Here is an 18,404-nt window from a genome sequence, read left to right as displayed (position 1 = left end):
CCCGGAGCTGATGTAGGCCCGGGCCCGCGGAGGTCCCCGCTGCCGTGGGCTATAACTGTCCACGCCTGCCACACCTCCACCCTGCACCACGGAGAGCAGCCGAAGAGAGCGGAGACCGTTCTGGGGCTGCAAGACCGTTCTGGGGCTGTGACCGGGCTGAGGGTCTGCTGAAATAAGCACACGCCAGCACTCGGAGTGCCACTTCCGCCTGCAGGTGGGGGGGGGGGGGGGGGGGGGGGGGGTACTGGGTACTGGGGAAAAAAGCCCTCAGCAAGCCTGGATTCCAGCTGGGTACAGATATAGCAGGGAGAGGAATAAGGACAGGAACAACTAGAGGGGAGCGCAGATACATGTACACACTCCTCTGATCCTGAGACAGCAGCTACAGTGTGAAAGAACTGGGGTACAGAAGTCAACAAGCTCCTGTCTTCCGGCGGAATCAAGCATGAAGCCATCAAGGGCTTGAACATCCTAAATATTGGGACGTGTCCTGTCACAACAGACCCGGCGTTTAGTCCAACAGCACACGGCTCACGAGGTATTTTCAGCTCATTCTTTGTCATACTCAATAAGTCATATCTGTGATTGGGAGGTATTGCATAAGATGATGTAAAAGACATTGTGTTACAGTTGGTCAAGAATACGACAAAAACAATGTGTCCTCCTTGCCTTAATTATTTTGGAGGGCTTTGCATGTAGCATAGAGTCACGCTGAGAGACTACATCTAGAAGCCAGGACAGACATTAAAGCTGTGTACCAACTCCCTGGGCCTCTGTCTGGGTCCACAATAGCCCCAAGTGTAGTGACCAGGAGTGTGAGAGGGTAGAAGGGGGTTGAGAGGCCCCAGAAATGTCTGCGCGTGTGTGTGCATGATGGTGATGTATTACTGATCTCTAACCCAAAATAATGAGGCATACACATCAAAGCTAGTAGAAAGGCCACAGTGATCACATGCACATTTAATTATGCGTGTTTGTGTGTGAGAGGGAGGAAGAGAGAGAGAGAGAGAGAGAGAGAGAGAGAGAGTTTGTATGTAAGAGCTAGATCCACACTTTTGCAGTAATGTCCATCAGTTAGGGAAGACTCAGCCGTTAAGAGTAACAGTGACGTTGTTTCAGGGGGCGGGGTCTGTAATGTGGTGGTCACTCCTCCTTTAATTCCTCCGTCCTCATTGAACTACATTTCCCTAGACCCTCCCTAGAAAGTGAACTACGTTTCCCTAGACCCTCCCTAGAAAGTTAAGGAGCGATATGACCAGTCTGATGGGCCCCCTGCAGACCAGGGACCCCGAGGGTCAAAACTGTAGCGGCTAAAAGATTCTTGACTGCCAGTTTAACGCATCTGTTTGGGTTCAGTCGGAGCGACCGGGTCAGATTTTATGAAGGAAATGGAGAGAGCCAATCAGGGAGAAGTGCGGAGGAACCTGGAGAGAGTGTGGAGAGAACGTGTGTGTGTGTGTGTGTGTGTGTGTGTGTGTGTGTGTGTGTGTGTGTGTGTGTGTGTGTTAGGGAGACAGCGCAAACACATACACTTTGTCAGAGTTTTAAACACCAGAGAACAGTGCTTGCCAGATGGGACTCTTGCGTCTCTCTCCATGACAACCGTCCGTCACAGTGGGTCCAGAGGCTACAGCGGGTCCACTCTGTCTTCCTGTCTCAAGGGGTTAATGGAGCAGTGCTGTAACACACTAGTGTGTGTGTGTGTGTGTGTGTGTTTTAGACATCAAACATTCTCTCCTCTCCCTCAGGATCCAATATCCTCTTTTCAACTCTCACTCTTTCTCTCTCTCTTTTGCACCTACCCAGAACCACGTGCATTTTTGCAGAATTGCCCCCAAGCCGTGAGCACCACGCACCCCTGTGTGAGTCTGAGCAGCAGCTACATCTGTGGACGCTGCCCATCAAACCCGCCGGCCGCTACACCCGTGGGGTCACCACACACTCTTCTCCACCGCCAAAGGCTTCCGCGGGAACCGGGAGTCAAGAGACACTCCAGCACTAGGAGAAGATGTCCTCATTGTCCGAGCCCGGCGACGTGGGCCGCGAGACCTGAAACAGGGAGACGGGAGAGGGCGGGGTCTTCTGTCTCCTTAGCAACCGCAGCACCTCGGCGACCTGCGTCTCCAGGGCGACCATGCGGCTGCCGAGCGCCGACAGCTCCTCCTTGAGGGTCTGCGCGGAGCTCCAACAGCGTGCTGTGGAGCGGGTGTTCGGGGATGGGGGGGGATGGGGGGTGGCCGGCCGTCGGGCTGCACCGGGCTGCGTTCGCCGGGCGTGCGCGCCCCGCCCTCGTCCAGACGCAGGTCGCTCTTGGTGATCCCGGAGTCGCACGAGTCGGTCTTCTTCAGGCCGCTGGGCTCGGCCGACTTGCAGCCGCGCTCGGGGAGGGTCTCCATGGACTCCGCCTTCGCCACGTTGCTCCAGCCCTCGGGCTTGGCCAGGCTCTCCCGGAACCGCCCCCAGCCCCGGGAGACGCGCGGCTCCGACGCCCGGCTCCGACCGCCAGGGAGGAGGGCGTGGGCGCCTGCAGCTTGGCCCGGTCCGAGGGGCCCAGGGGCGTGGCTGCAGGCGGAGTTTGAGGGGGACGGGCGTGGGCCGGGCTCTCGGTCCACGGTGACCACCCTGGTGGGCGGTGGGGCGACCACGTCCTGGACGATGGCCTCGCCGTGGGCGTGACCTTTCTCGAGGTCGCGTTCTTCGGGATTGGCTCGCTCGGCGGCGAGGCGGCCTCCTTCTGCTGGCGGAAGCGCTGGAAGAGGCGCCGGACGGGGTGGTCGGGCGGCAGGTTGAGCGGGCGCCTCGTTCTTCCTCCGCAGACGCTCCTCTTCCTCACGCTTGACATCACTGATCTTCCTGAAGACAATCTAGGTGGAAAAAAAAAATATTTCACATATGTATACACACACACACACACACGCATTCACACATGCATACACACACACACACACACATATGCATTCACACATGTATGCATACACACACACGCACACACACACACGTATGCATACACACATATACACACACACACATATGCATTCACACATGTATGCATACACACACACACACACACACACACGTATGCATACACACATATACACACACACACATATACATTCACACATGTATGCATACACACACACACACACACACACACACACACACACACACACACACACACACACACACACGTATGCATACACACATATACACACACACACACATACATTCACACATGTATGCATACACACACACGCACACACACACACGTATGCATACACACATATACACACACACACATATACATTCACACACACGTGCGAGAGGACGATGAAGCCCAGATCATCATGACACATTCAGTTCACATTCAGTTGCGTGTGAATGGTTAAGGCCTCCTGTAGACCAGCACATACAGACCACAATAGCAGCACCAGCACAATAGCAGCACAATAGCCCCCCCCCCCCTTCTCTGCAGCAGGTGCCGGTCCAGTGGACTCTACAGTCCTTCAATCCCACTTCCAGCGCTGGATTTTGTAAACCCCAGTTGACTGAGCTGATTGCGGCATTGTGTCATCACACGGATCTGTAGGTACAGGGAGTGTGTAGAGCAACACTTGGACCTGAAGATGGGACAGTCTCATCAGCTAACGTGCTCGACGGTGCCAGGAACACGTGCTCTGGGTTTCAGGACGGCTTCAGCTGGGTCAGGAAGTGACAGGCAGACTGTCTGAGGTAAGAAACACTGACCTATGGCACGAGTTTGCCACCGGTGGTTACAAAACCTAGGACCAGATTCTGCATTTAAGTTCAGGAACTTCTCCACACAGCACCACCCACTTCTCCACTCAGCTCCACCCACTTCTCCACTCAGCTCCACCCACTTTTCCACTCAGCTCCACCCAGGAGCCCCCCCCCCCCCCCCCCCCCCCCCCAGTGCCGCCGGCCACACACTCAGGATTCTTTATTCATTGGCATTCATGTATATTTTAAAGCCAAGGGCTTTTTGTTCTTCCTGTGCTGGGTGGGGGTCGGTTCTCTCAGCGCACACACACCCCTGGCCCGTCTGGGTCAGCCTGCTGCCGGGGTGAGTGAGAGGAGGACCGTGGAAGATTAGACTCGGCGATGAGGAGGAGGAGGAGAGAGGAAGATTGAGGGAAGTGTTTCTATTAACCTGCCCTAACAGGACAGCAGTGCAGGGTCTGGCTTTCCCTCAACACCAGGGCCATCAGCGATTCCTCCGCTCTCCTCTCTCTCTCTCTCTCTCTCTCTCTCTCTCTCTTTCACACTTTCACTCTCGTTTTCTCTCTTTCTCTTCCGAGTACATCCCCCTTTTGATTTCCCTCATTCTGGCCTCTCAAAATTCTCCCCATCATTTCTTCTCTCCGTGTCTCTCTCTCCATCTCTTTCCATCTCCATGCATTTTCTCCCTTTTTTATTCTCACTGCAGGTGATGGAGGGAGGGGATGGAGGGAGGTGATGGAGGGAGGTGATGGAGGGAGGGGGTGGAGGGAGGGGGTGGAGGGAGGTGATGGAGGGAAGGGGATGGAGGGAGGGGATGGAGGGAGGTGATGGAGGGAGGTGATGGAGGGAGGTGATGGAGGGAAGGGGTGGAGGGAGGGGGTGGAGGGAGGTGATGGAGGGAGGGGATGGAGGTAGGTGGTGGAGGGAGGGGGGTGGGAGGGAGGTGATGGAGGGAGGGGATGGAGGGAGGTGATGGAGGGAGGTGATGGAGGGAGGGGGTGGAGGGAGGGGGGTGGAGGGAGGTGATGGAGGGAGGTGATGGAGGGAGGGGTGGAGGGAGGTGATGGAGGGAAGGGGGGTGGAGGGAGGGGGTGGAGGGAGGTGATGGAGGGAGGTGATGGAGGTAGGTGATGGAGGGGAGGGGGTGGAGGGAGGTGATGGAGGGAGGGGATGGAGGGAGGGGGTGGAGGGAGGGGATGGAGGGAGGTGATGGAGGGAGGTGGTGGAGGGAGGGGATGGAGGGAAGGGGATGGAGGGAGGGGATGGAGGGAGGTGATGGAGGGAAGAGGATGGAGGGAGGGGATGGAGGGAGGTGATGGAGGGAGGTGATGGAGGGAGGTGATGGAGGGAAGGGGATAGAGGGAGGGGGTGGAGGGAGGGGATGGAGGGAGGTGATGGAGGGAGGGGATGGAGGGAGGTGATGGAGGGAGGTGATGGAGGGAGGGGATGGAGGGAGGTGATGGAGGGAGGGGGTGGAGGGAGGGGGTGGAGGGAGGTGATGGAGAGAGGGGGGTGGAGGGAGGTGATGGAGGGAAGTGATGGAGGGAGGTGAAGGAGGGAGGGGGTGGAGGGAGGGGATGGAGGGAGGTGATGGAGGGAGGGGGTGGAGGGAGGGGGTGGAGGGAGGTGATGGAGGGAGGTGGTGGAGGGAGGGGGTGGAGGGAGGTGATGGAGGGAAGTGATGGAGGGAGGTGAAGGAGGGAGGGGGTGGAGGGAGGTGATGGAGGGAGGGGATGGAGGGAGGTGATGGAGGGAGGTGATGGAGGGAAGGGGATGGAGGGAGGGGATGGAGGGAGGTGATGGAGGGAAGGGGATGGAGGGAGGTGATGGAGGGAGGTGATGGAGGGAGGTGATGGAGGGAAGGGGATGGAGGGAGGGGGTGGAGGGAGGGGATGGAGGGAGGTGATGGAGGGAGGGGATGGAGGTAGGTGATGGAGGGAGGGGATGGAGGGAGGTGATGGAGGGAAGGGGATGGAGGGAGGTGATGGAGGGAGGGGGTGGAGGGAGGGGGTGGAGGGAGGTGGTGGAGGGAGGGGGTGGAGGGAGGGGATGGAGGGAGGTGATGGAGGGAGGTGGTGGAGGGAGGTGATGGAGGGAGGGGGTGGAGGGAGGTGATGGAGGGAAGTGATGAAGGGAGGTGAAGGAGGGAGGGGGTGGAGGGAGGTGATGGAGGGAGGTGATGGAGGGAAGGGGATGGAGGGAGGGGATGGAGGGAGGTGATGGAGGGAAGGGGATGGAGGGAGGTGATGGAGGGAGGTGATGGAGGGAGGGGGTGGAGGGAGGTGATGGAGGGAGGGGGTGGAGGGAGGTGATGGAGGTAGGTGATGGAGGGAGGGGGTGGAGGGAGGTGATGGAGGGAGGTGATGGAGGGAGGGGGTGGAGGGAGGTGATGGAGGGAGGTGATGGAGGGAGGGGGTGGAGGTAGGTGATGGAGGGAGGGGATGGAGGGAGGTGATGGAGGGAAGGGGAATGGAGGGAGGTGATGGAGGGAGGGGGTGGAGGGAGGGGATGGAGGGAGGTGATGGAGGGAGGGGGTGGAGGGAGGGGATGGAGGGAGGTGATGGAGGGAAGGGGATGGAGGGAGGTGATGGAGGGAGGGGGTGGAGGGAGGGGGTGGAGGGAGGTGATGGAGGGAGGGGATGGAGGGAGGTGATGGAGGGAGGGGGTGGAGGGAGGGGATGGAGGGAGGTGATGGAGGGAAGGGGATGGAGGGAGGTGATGGAGGGAGGGGGTGGAGGGAAGGGGTGGAGGGAGGTGATGGAGGGAGGGGGTGGAGGGAGGTGATGGAGGGAGGGGATGGAGGGAGGGAGTGGAGGGAGGGGATGGAGGGAGGTGATGGAGGGAGGGGGGTGGAGGGAGGGGATGGAGGGAGGTGGTGGAGGGAGGGGGGTGGAGGGAGGTGATGGAGGGAGGGGATGGAGGGAGGTGATGGAGTGAGGTGATGGAGGGAGGGGGTGGAGGGAGGGGATGGAGGGAGGTGGTGGAGGGAGGTGATGGAGGGAGGTAATGGAGGGAAGGGGGATGGAGGGAGGGGGTGGAGGGAGGGGGTGGAGGGAGGTGATGGAGGGAGGGGGTGGAGGGAGGTGATGGAGGGAGGGGATGGAGGGAGGGGGTGGAGGGAGGTGATGGAGGGAGGTGATGGAGGGAGGTGATGGAGGGAGGTGATGGAGGGAGGGGGTGGAGGGAGGTGATGGAGGGAGGGGGGTGGAGGGAGGTGATGGAGGGAGGGGATGGAGGGAGGGTGATGGAGGGAGGGGATGGAGGGAGGGGGTGGAGGGAGGTGATGGAGGGAGGTGATGGAGGGAGGGGATGGAGGGAGGTGATGGAGGGAGGGGGTGGAGGGAGGTGATGGAGGGAGGGGGTGGAGGGAGGTGATGGAGGGAGGTGGTGGAGGGAGGTGATAGAGGGAGGGGGTGGAGGGAGGTGGTGGAGGGAGGGGATGGAGGGAGGTGATGGAGGGAGGTGATGGAGGGAGGGGATGGAGGGAGGGGATGGAGGGAGGGGGATGGTGATTTTTGCTCCTGCTAGTGTTTCATACAGCCATGAACCTCCACTGACCTCCTCAATACGTCGATTATAAATACATCACTTTATAAATAAATGACTTTTTTTATGCTGCAAATTGAGTGTTTTTAACCTTTAGCCAGCAGTACACACACACACACACACACACACACACACACATATGCATAAAGATAGGGAAGCAGCATGTTCCTGTCATTAAAGAGTTCTGGACAGTGCGTGTGATTATGAAGCCATCTTTCGTGTGTTAATATTCATATTGCTGTAATGAATATTCACAAAATGGGGCGGAGAGTCAAAGCATCTGTCCCGCCAATCTGTCTGTGGATTTACTGTGACCAGTAAACAAACACAAAAGCAGCACATGAGAGCGGATCCTCTCCTCACTCACTGGAAGCTACTTCCTGTAGATGCTGTGAACGCTGTGTGCGTAGAAACACCGTTTCACTAGGTACGCCACAGAGAGTCTGAGGTCTAACTGCTGGCAGCCTAACCTGCATTATTCCTCCTCCCACTCCTCACACCACCTTCAGGTTCTGCAGGTTCATGGCAGGTTCACTTCTCTCGGTTCAATGACACTGACCCTTGTAAAAACCCCAGAAACGCAGCTGAGCCTAATAACCATGATCAATCCTGACACACCCCATGTTCAATCGGCCGTTCTCTTATATTTCAGTGTCTATCACGTCTTCTTTTGAACTTCTTTCAATTGTTAATGCTTTTTAAACAATTGAAAACCTTGTAAACATCTTTTGTACCAGATCTTCGCTACTAACATGTGGGCAACAGTGCCGCGTTTAGACTGGTCCAACTGAGCGGTCAGTAGGGGTCCTGTGTGCAGAGACAGACCACTTAATGAACGACCTGGAGGTGTCTGCTGCCCAGTTCAGACGTGAATGGCCTGTCTTTGGATCTGATAGTGTGTGTGTGTGTGTGTGTGTGTGTGTGTGTGTGTGTGTGTGTGTGTGTGTGTGTGTGTGTGTGTGTGTCTGCTGATTCAGCAATACTTTTGGTACACACACACACACACACACACACACACACACACACACACACACACACACACACACACAGATTTCTGCCAATTAGCTGCCTTTTCTCAAAGTTGACATTAACCTGGTTGCCCTTGGAAACAGGCAGATGAAGTGGACATAGCCTTCAGTTGTGCTAACTCGCTGCAAGCCTTGTGCCTTACACACACACGCGTGTGCGCACACACATGCCCACACACACACACACACACACACACACACACACACACACACACACACACACACACACACACACACACACACACACACACACTCACACACAAACATCTAGATGTATGGACCATACATCAAACCTACACACTACAGACCTCTCCCTCTGCAAAGTTCTGAAAGTCAGAGAAAGGAGAGGGGAGAATGAGGAAAGAACTGGTGCCTCCTTAAATCTTACACACATTCCCTGGTGCCTCCTTAAACCTTACACATATTCCCTGGTCCCTCCTTAAATCTTACACTCATTCCCTGGTGCCTCCTTAAATCTTACACACAGACACTGGTGCCTCCTTAAACCTTACACACTTTCACTAATGCCTCGTTAACTCTTACACACATTCCCTGGTACCTCCTTAAATCTTACACATATTCCCTGGTGCCTCCTTAAAACTTACACACATTCACTGGTGCCTCCTTAAACCTTACACACATTCACTTGTGCCTCCTTAAATCTTACACACATTCCCTGGTGTCTCCTTAAATCTTACACACAATCCCTGGTGTCTCCTTAAACCTTACACACATTCACTGGTGCCTCCTTAAACCTTACACACAATCACTTGTGCCTCCTTAAATCTTACACACATTCCCTGGTGTCTCCTTAAATCTTACACACAATCCCTGGTGCCTCCTTAAACCTTGCACACATTCACTGGTGCCTCCTTAAACCTTACACACAATCACTTGTGCCTCCTTAAATCTTACACACATTCACTGGTGCCTCCTTAAACATTACACACATTCACCTGCTACCTCCTTAAATCTTACACACATTCACTGGTGCCTCTCCTTAAATCTTACATACAATCCCTCGTGCCACCTTAAACCTTACACACATTCCCTGATCCCTCCTTAAATCTTACACACATTCCCTGGTGCCTCCTTAAACCTTACACACATTCACTTGTGCCTCCTTAAATCTTACACACATTCCCTGGTGTCTCCTTAAATCTTACACACAATCCCTGGTGCCTCCTTAAACCTTACACACATTCACTGGTGCCTCCTTAAACCTTACACAAAATCACTTGTGCCTCCTTAAATCTTACACACATTCCTTGGTGCCTCCTTAAACATTACACACATTCACCTGCTGCCTCCTTAAATCTTACACACATTCACTGATGCTTCCTTAAATCTTACATACATTCCCTGGTGCCTCCTTAAATCTTACACACATTCACTACACTCTGCACCATAGCAACATGGGCCTCTGAAGTTACTTGCTCAGTTTACATTACTGAACCATGTTATGTAATCAATAATGAAACTTTTGTAAATATTATTTATCTTATTTTTATATCATATATATAAGTTGCAGAAATGTACAGAAATGCACACACACACACACACACACACACACACACACACACACACACTTCATCCTGCCCTGTGTGAGAGTGAATCCTGCAGCCTTTGTACCGCCATATGCTTCTGGTCAGCATGAGGCTAAAAACACACACACACACACACACACACACACACACACACACACACACACACACACACACACACACACACACACACACACACACACTCACACACTCACACATACACTCACACACACACACACACACACACACACACACACACACACACACACACACACACACACACACACACACACTGCACTGTGCCAACTCTCCACACTACCTGTACTACTGTCCTCCATGTATCTCGTGTGAAGGACAGATTTTCTTTGCCTGACTCCGAGCTCCACAAAAGCAGAACAGGAAGCAGCTCTGGACTCTGTGATGCTGGAATAGTTAGTGCTCTAGTCCCAGTTGAACTTTTCAACACAATAACGGTGCTGATAACATAGTTTCACTGCCGGCTTGTTCGTTCTGGTACATTGTGATAGTTTGTTAAGTCTGTTTTATTACGAAAACATAATCAAGACAGTATTCACACATGAGTGCACGCACACACACACACACACACACACACACACACACACACACACACACACACACACACCCAGAGCAGAGACACACCAGAGCAGAGACACACCAGAGCATTTGGGCAAACCTCTCTCTGATGGAACTGTTCGTGCGTGTATTGCATGTATTGCATGAACTGCAAGTATTACTCTGAGCGTATCATGACTAGGTTTGACATATTGGCAATTTACTTCCTGATTGAGCTTAACGAAATTGAAGTTTTAGCACTGGCAATGTGCAGAGAAACACAGCAATCTGTCACTCTTAAAGAATAGCCTGAGATACAGATTTGACAGTATGAGATGCTCTCTCTCACACACACACACACACACACACACACACAGCACACACACACTCATGATTGTCCATGCAAATGTTATGGTCTGTCTGCTTCCATTTTCATGCTAGTGTGATGTGTGTGCATGTGTGTGTGCCAATGCATATAACCCTGGAAGATCAACAGTAATGAATCTCAGTTCATCCCATCCTGCTGCGTGCGCACACACACACACACACACACACACACACACACACACATACACACACACGTGTGACACTGGAGAGCTTTACATCATTATCATTTTAATGCATCCATATACCCATTTGCACTGCAAGCCCAAATTGTATCATATTATCTACCCACAACATCAGCACACACTCTGTCTCTGTTTCTCTCTCTCTCTCTCTCTCTCTCTCTCTCACACACACACACACACACACACACACACACACACACACACACACACACACACACACACACACACACACACACACACACACACACACACAACTGAGCAGATCCATGGACTAAAAGTAAAGTGCAATAAACAGAATGGAAAGAAGGACATGGGGTCATAAAGCTTACAGAGGAGGGGGGGGGGGCTCTTCACAACTAAAGATTAAAGCAAGACAGAAACCCCTGATGAAATATTCATGATTGTCATTCTGTCTGTGCTTTTCAGGAGATCTGGAGTTTAGGTGTGAATCTATGGACCAATTCTGGAGGTTGCTGACCAGCAGAAAACCTTCTTAGGTATTATTTCTTTGTGTCATTTGTAAAGCAGGAGTCAGGAATGTTGATTTATTATGCAAAGGAGACGTAGGCCAAATGTGTGTGTGTTTGTGTGTTTGCCGACATGCTGTGTTCTGTCCGTGATGATGCTTCTCAGAGAGAGCTGCAGGTAGCTGGATTTTTGTGGGACTTCAATATTTAATCAAAAGAATATTTTTTAAAAAGAGAAACGCTGAAAGTGGCATCCACCTCCACCATTTGTGTGTATGTCTGGGTTTCTACAATTCTGTCTTTCCCCCAACTCTTCCTCTCTCTCTGCACCTTAAACATATCCTGCATGCTTTACTTCCTGGATTTCTTTGGTCATCACTTTGCGCTCATGTTCGGCTGGTTAAATTGCGTGTGTCCGGAGAGGCCAAGCCAGGGCTGGCTAACCACAGAGAGTCCTCACGCTCCTGGCTGTGGCCTGCGTGGACCATTACTCATTCTAAAAGCCGCTTCCTGTAGAGCGCTCGAAGAGACGGCCAGATGATGAAGGGAGACATGTAGCGGTCCAAGAGTTCCCATCAGAGTCTTTAAACAGAGGAAAGGCTCCGTCTATCCGTCTCTCTCCGGATTAAAGCAGAGATGGTCCGTCTTTTCCCCCCTTCGTGTCTGGGTTGTGTTCTAAGTGCTCTCGTCCCTCCGTGATGTCATTCACTGTCTCTGTCTGGGTTCAGCCGTGTTCAGGAACTGCCTGGCTAAAACCCAGAGCTCAAGCAGCACCAGGTCCAGCTGGGTCCAGCACAGGAAACATACGCGCACACTTGAATGGGACCAGCACTGGTGCTGGTAAATCTCGGTTGTTTTGCTGATGAAAACTGGTCTGCCTCCTGCAGTCTTTGCTGGCTGGATCGTTAAAGGTGTCCTCAGTAACTCTGTTACTTTATCCTTTGTCTCCTCAAGACTCATTCGTCCACAGCAATGACTGGGTTTAGAATTGTTTCATTCTTTTAGACTTTTCTTTGCTATTATTCAAATGATCCATCTCCACTTCCCATAAAAGCATTGCCATAAAATTGCTTGTTCCTCAATACTGCCTCTGCTTATGCAAGTGATAATGTCGCCACGGAAACAAAAAGCCACCTCAACTCAGTTCAGTGATGCTGAAGGCTTTTGGTGGCTACTGATTGGACAACAAGCTCTCGGGAGTCCAGCCAATGGCCTCAGGTTTTCTAGCTTATGATCCATCACAATGTTTACAATGTTTACAGCAGCCAGTGTGTATGTAACCAACGCTGCAAACTGAATTAGAGATGCCTTCACACTGGGTTCTCATGGAGGTTTCTGCTGTTTGTAGCTTTAATTTCCATGCCTGTTGACACATGTAATCATGGTGCTTTAATGTGAGCTGTTAGGCTGAGCTGACTCAGTGAGAGACAGAGAGTGCTGATATTTACACTGCGGGAAGAATGTGAGAATGGGGGGATTGAAGGAATTTTGTTTTGTTTAACCCCTTGATAAGGAACTTTAAATTTCTCCAAGACTGAAATGACAATATGGTTATTCTTAATTTATATGAATGGAACAGGCTTGAACTTTTCAATATCCACACACTCTCTCTCTCACACACACAGACACACACACACACACACACACACACACACACACACACACACACACACACACACACACACACACTCTCTCTCTCTCTCTCACACACTCACACATACACGCATACTCTCTCACACACACAGACTCTCTAACTCATACATTTGCTGACTTGCTCACACATAAATTTAATTCTTCTCTAGGTGTGTACTACTGTATAAAAATGCCATCTCTGTGGGGAAACATAAACATGGCAGAAATGCTACTGTCAGCATAACTAATGTCCTGCCAGACACCACTGAAGTTATCCTGCTCCCCTGAAATTATCCTGCTTCCCTGAAGTTATCCTGTCCTTCTGAAGTTATCCTGTCCCACTGAAGTTATAATGTTAGATCAAACCATTCATTTGGACTGTGTTCCAGAACACACACTCTATGATCATATATCCTCTACTGTTTAACCCTCAGACGGCCCCCTTTTTCATGCAAAGTAAAAACGTAGACAGACTCTCAGAAGGGTGGTATGTCACTGATCCATCCAGAAAGACCTTTTACTGCACACAGCTGTAACCTTTTGGTTTTAATACTGTACGGTTGGAAGATCCACTTGCAAAACCATGAACATTTCTGGAAGACTCACTACACTGTTCTAAATACCCATAGTCAACTGGCACTTCCTGTATGTCTTCACACAGGTGTATTAGGAGACATAGTGCATGGGAGTGCTCAGTCACTTGCACTTTTCCAGCAGACACACTTTACACACTTCCATTCTGTTCCAGCAGACACACTTTACACACTTCCATTCTGTTCTAGCAGACACACTTTACACACTTCCATTCTGTTCCAGCAGACACACTTTACACACTTCCATTCTGTTCTAGCAGACACACTTTACACACTTCCATTCTGTTCTAGCAGACACACTTTACACACTTCCGTTCTGTTCTAGCAGACACACTTTACACACTTCCGTTCTGTTCTAGCAAACACACTTTACACACTTCCGTTCTGTTCTAGCAGACACACTTTACACACTTCCGTTCTGTTCCAGCAGACACACTTTACACACTTCCATTCTGTTCTAGCAGACACACTTTACACACTTCCATTCTGTTCACTTCCATTCTGTTCCAGCAGACACACTTTACACACTTCCATTGTGTTCTAGCAGACACAGTTTACACACTTCCATTCTGTTCTAGCAGGCACACTATACACACTTCTGTTCTGTTCCAGCAGACACACTTTACACACTTCCATTCTGTTCTAGCAGACACACTTTACACACTTCCATTCTGTTCTAGCAGACACACTTTACACACTTCTGTTCTGTTCACTTCCATTCTGTTCCAGCAGACACACTTTACACACTTTCATTGTGTTCTAGCAGACACACTTTACACACTTCCATTCTGTTCTAGCAGACACACTTTACACACTTCCGTTCTGTTCCAGCAGACACACTTTACACACTTCCATTCTGTTCTAGCAGACACACTTTACACACTTCCGTTCTGTTCTAGCAAACACACTTTACACACTTCCGTTCTGTTCCAGCAGACACACTTTACACACTTCCATTGTGTTCTAGCAGACACACTTTACACACTTCCATTCTGTTCCAGCAGACACACTTTACACACTTCTGTTCTGTTCTAGCAGACACACTTTACACACTTCCATTCTGTTCCAGCAGACACACTTTACACACTTCCGTTCTGTTCTAGCAGACACACTTTACACACTTCCATTCTGTTCACTTCCATTCTGTTCCAGCAGACACACTTTACACACTTCCATTGTGTTCTAGCAGACACACTTTACACACTTCCATTCTGTTCTAGCAGACACACTTTACACACTTCTGTTCTGTTCACTTCCATTCTGTTCCAGCAGACACACTTTACACACTTCCATTGTGTTCTAGCAGACACACTTTACACACTTCCATTCTGTTCCAGCAGACACACTTTACACACTTCCGTTCTGTTCTAGCAGACACACTTTACACACTTCCATTCTGTTCACTTCCATTCTGTTCCAGCAGACACACTTTACACACTTCCATTGTGTTCTAGCAGACACACTTTACACACTTCCATTCTGTTCTAGCAGACACACTTTACACACTTCTGTTCTGTTCACTTCCATTCTGTTCCAGCAGACACACTTTACACACTTCCATTGTGTTCTAGCAGACACACTTTACACACTTCCGTTCTGTTCTAGCAGGCACACTTTACACACTTCCGTTCTGTTCCAGCAGACACACTTTACACACTTTACACACTTCTGTTCCAGCAGACACACTTTACACACTTCCATTGTGTTCTAGCAGACACACTTTACACACTTCCATTCTGTTCCAGCAGACACACTTTACACACTCCTGTTCTGTTCTAGCAAACACACTTTACACACTTCCATTGTGTTCTAGCAGAGACACTTTACACACTTCCATTCTGTTCCAGCAAACACACTTTACACACTTCCGTTCTGTTCCAGCAGACACACTTTACACACTTCCATTCTGTTCTAGCAGACACACTTTACACACTTCCATTCTGTTCTAGCAGACACACTTTACACACTTCCATTCTGTTCCAGCAGACACACTTTACACACTCCTGTTCTGTTCTAGCAAACACACTTTACACACTTCCATTGTGTTCTAGCAGACACACTTTACACACTTCCATTCTGTTCCAGCAAACACACTTTACACACTTCCGTTCTGTTCCAGCAGACACACTTTACACACTTCCATTCTGTTCTAGCAGACACACTTTACACACTTCCATTCTGTTCTAGCAGACACACTTTACACACTTCCATTGTGTTCTAGCAGACACACTTTACACACTTCCGTTCTGTTCTAGCAGACACACATTACACACTTCCATTCTGTTCTAGCAGACACACTTTATACACTTCCATTCTGTTCTAGCAGACACACTTTACACACTTCCATTGTGTTCTAGCAGACACACTTTACACACTTCCGTTCTGTTCTAGCAGACACACTTTACACACTTCCATTCTGTTCTAGCAGACACACTTTACACACTTCCATTCTGTTCTAGCAGACACACTTTACACACTTCCATTCTGTTCTAGCAGACACACTTTACACACTTCTGTTCTGTTCTAGCAAACACACTTTACACACTTCCGTTCTGTTCTAGCAAACACACTTTACACACTTCCGTTCTGTTCTAGCAGACACACTTTACACACTTCCGTTCTGTTCTAGCAAACACACTTTACACACTTCCGTTCTGTTCTAGCAAACACACTTTACACCAGGGGTCTCCAACACGTCGCTCCACCCCTTTCCGAGTAGCTCGCCAAAGGGCCAATGAATTACATATAAATTTGTAAACCTAATTGGTCCCATCAAGAAATCTACTTAAATTTATGTCCAATCAAAATTCACAGTTGTCCCTCCCCTTCTAACACTAAATGATTATTTGCCAATTATACAACAGTTAGTTCACAATCCGACTGGTTGAGAAGTGTTCTAACCCTGCAGATATGTGTGATAACAGCACGGTATTCTCATTCTCTGTATCACTCCGCGGACGCGTTGTCAAGTAACGGCATGTACATATATTCACGATAACACACTCCCTCTCGTGTTCTATTGCTCAATTAGCTGTCAATCAAAAAGTTAGGCTGCCGTCAATATTGAATAAACCAGGGGTCACCCACATCATGAGTTGCCACGTCATGTTTTTGCTACTATTATAGATTGTCCACGGTTGCTAGCGGTCTTCCCGCTTAGCAACTGACACTCGCACACGCAACTTTCGTTCGCCTGAGCATGAGTGTCTCGCCCAGCATCAGATGGTCCAGAGTGGTTTTAGATGCCCGGTACGGGCTGCTAGCACACTCAACACTGATCCCAGAGCAGTGAAAGTAAACACTACCATCCCCTCGGCCTTCACCAGGACTGCCAGCACACTCAACACTGATCCCAGAGCAGTGAAAGTAAACACCACCATCCCCTCTGCCTTCACCAGGACTGCCAGCACACTCAACACTGATCCCAGAGCAGTGAAAGTAAACACCACCAATCCCCTTGGCCTTCACCAGGACTGCCAGCACACTCAACACTGATCCCAGAGCAGTGAAAGTAAACACCACCATCCCCTTGGCCTTCACCAGGACTGCCAGCACACTCAACACTGATCCCAGAGCAGTGAAAGTAAACACCACCAATCCCCTTGGCCTTCACCAGGACTGCCAGCACACTCAACACTGATCCCAGAGCAGTGAAAGTAAACACCACCATCCCCATGGCCTTCACCAGGACTGCCAGCACACTCAACACTGATCCCAGAGCAGTGAAAGTAAACACCACCATCCCCATGGCCTTCACCAGGACTGCCAGCACACTCAACACTGATCCCAGAGCAGTGAAATTAAACACCACCATCCCCTCGGCCTTCACCAGGACTGCCAGTCCTAATGTAAGTGAATGGCTTTTGCATAGAAGTCAGAGTTAGTGCTCTAATCAGGTAGATATGCCAGGGTGCTAAAGCCACCTGATGGATAATTGTACTATGGGGTGGATCAAAATGGGGCGTGGCATGTCAAACAGGGGGTGTGGCATTCCAAACAGGGGGTGTGGCATTCCAAAGAGGGAGTGTGGCATTTCAAACAGGGGGTGTGGCATTTCAAACAGGGGGTGTGGCATTTCAGATTTGCCTGTGTAACCATGACAAAATGTCCATGCGCTGTGCCACTAGCTCGCAATTGGTTTTTAAAGGGAATGAGAGGAATTAACTGGATTGGATATCGCAGTTGTCTAACCACACCTACTGATGACGTCTTACACCAGCCTAACCCCAGCTCTTTATGGAATTGTGCCGAATTAGTGCATCTGTGTCAGTCATGAAATTAGTAAACAACATTTCAGCCATGCCCACATGTGTCTACAATATGGTATTATGCCTTATTCCAGCCACACCTACATGCCAAAGAAATCAAACTATAAATATGTCTCAATATCCACGTAAAATAGAGAGAGAAGGAGGGACATAAATCGAGAGAGGGGGACAGGAATCGAGAGAGGGGGACAGGAATCAAAGAGAGGGGACAAGAATCAAAGAGAGAGGACAGGAAACGAGAGGGAACATAAATCGAGAAAGGGGACAGGAATTGAGAGAGGGGACTGAACGGAACTACCCTCTGCTACTGCATTTATTCAGTATCAGATAGATTTCTCCTACTGAGAATGTTCATTCCTGTCTGATAAAGCTAATTACCTCACTTTGATTGTGCAGGAAGCCATCAAAGACATTTCTTATTTTCTGGACCATGAGTTCAGCCCGGC

The 18,404-nt window shown here is 50.4% G+C and overlaps 1 protein-coding gene across 1 annotated transcript in view; it reads right to left on the bottom strand.

The window, feature by feature from the left end:
- Positions 1-243: 243 nt before the first annotated feature.
- The window catches only part of kcnh1a (potassium voltage-gated channel, subfamily H (eag-related), member 1a), a 65,912-nt gene continuing 47,751 nt past the window's right edge, over positions 244-18,404 (bottom strand). Inside the window, 5 exon segments of the mRNA XM_076992089.1 lie at positions 244-2,169; positions 2,171-2,225; positions 2,227-2,728; positions 2,731-2,794; positions 2,796-2,864. Of these exon segments, the coding sequence (XP_076848204.1) occupies positions 1,999-2,169; positions 2,171-2,225; positions 2,227-2,728; positions 2,731-2,794; positions 2,796-2,864 (861 nt within the window). The 3' untranslated portion in view covers positions 244-1,998.

This window comes from Brachyhypopomus gauderio, unplaced genomic scaffold, assembly GCF_052324685.1.
Source record: "Brachyhypopomus gauderio isolate BG-103 unplaced genomic scaffold, BGAUD_0.2 sc89, whole genome shotgun sequence".
In the NCBI taxonomy this organism is placed as follows: Eukaryota; Metazoa; Chordata; class Actinopteri; order Gymnotiformes; family Hypopomidae; genus Brachyhypopomus; species Brachyhypopomus gauderio.
This window is presented reverse-complemented; position numbering and strand designations above follow the sequence as displayed.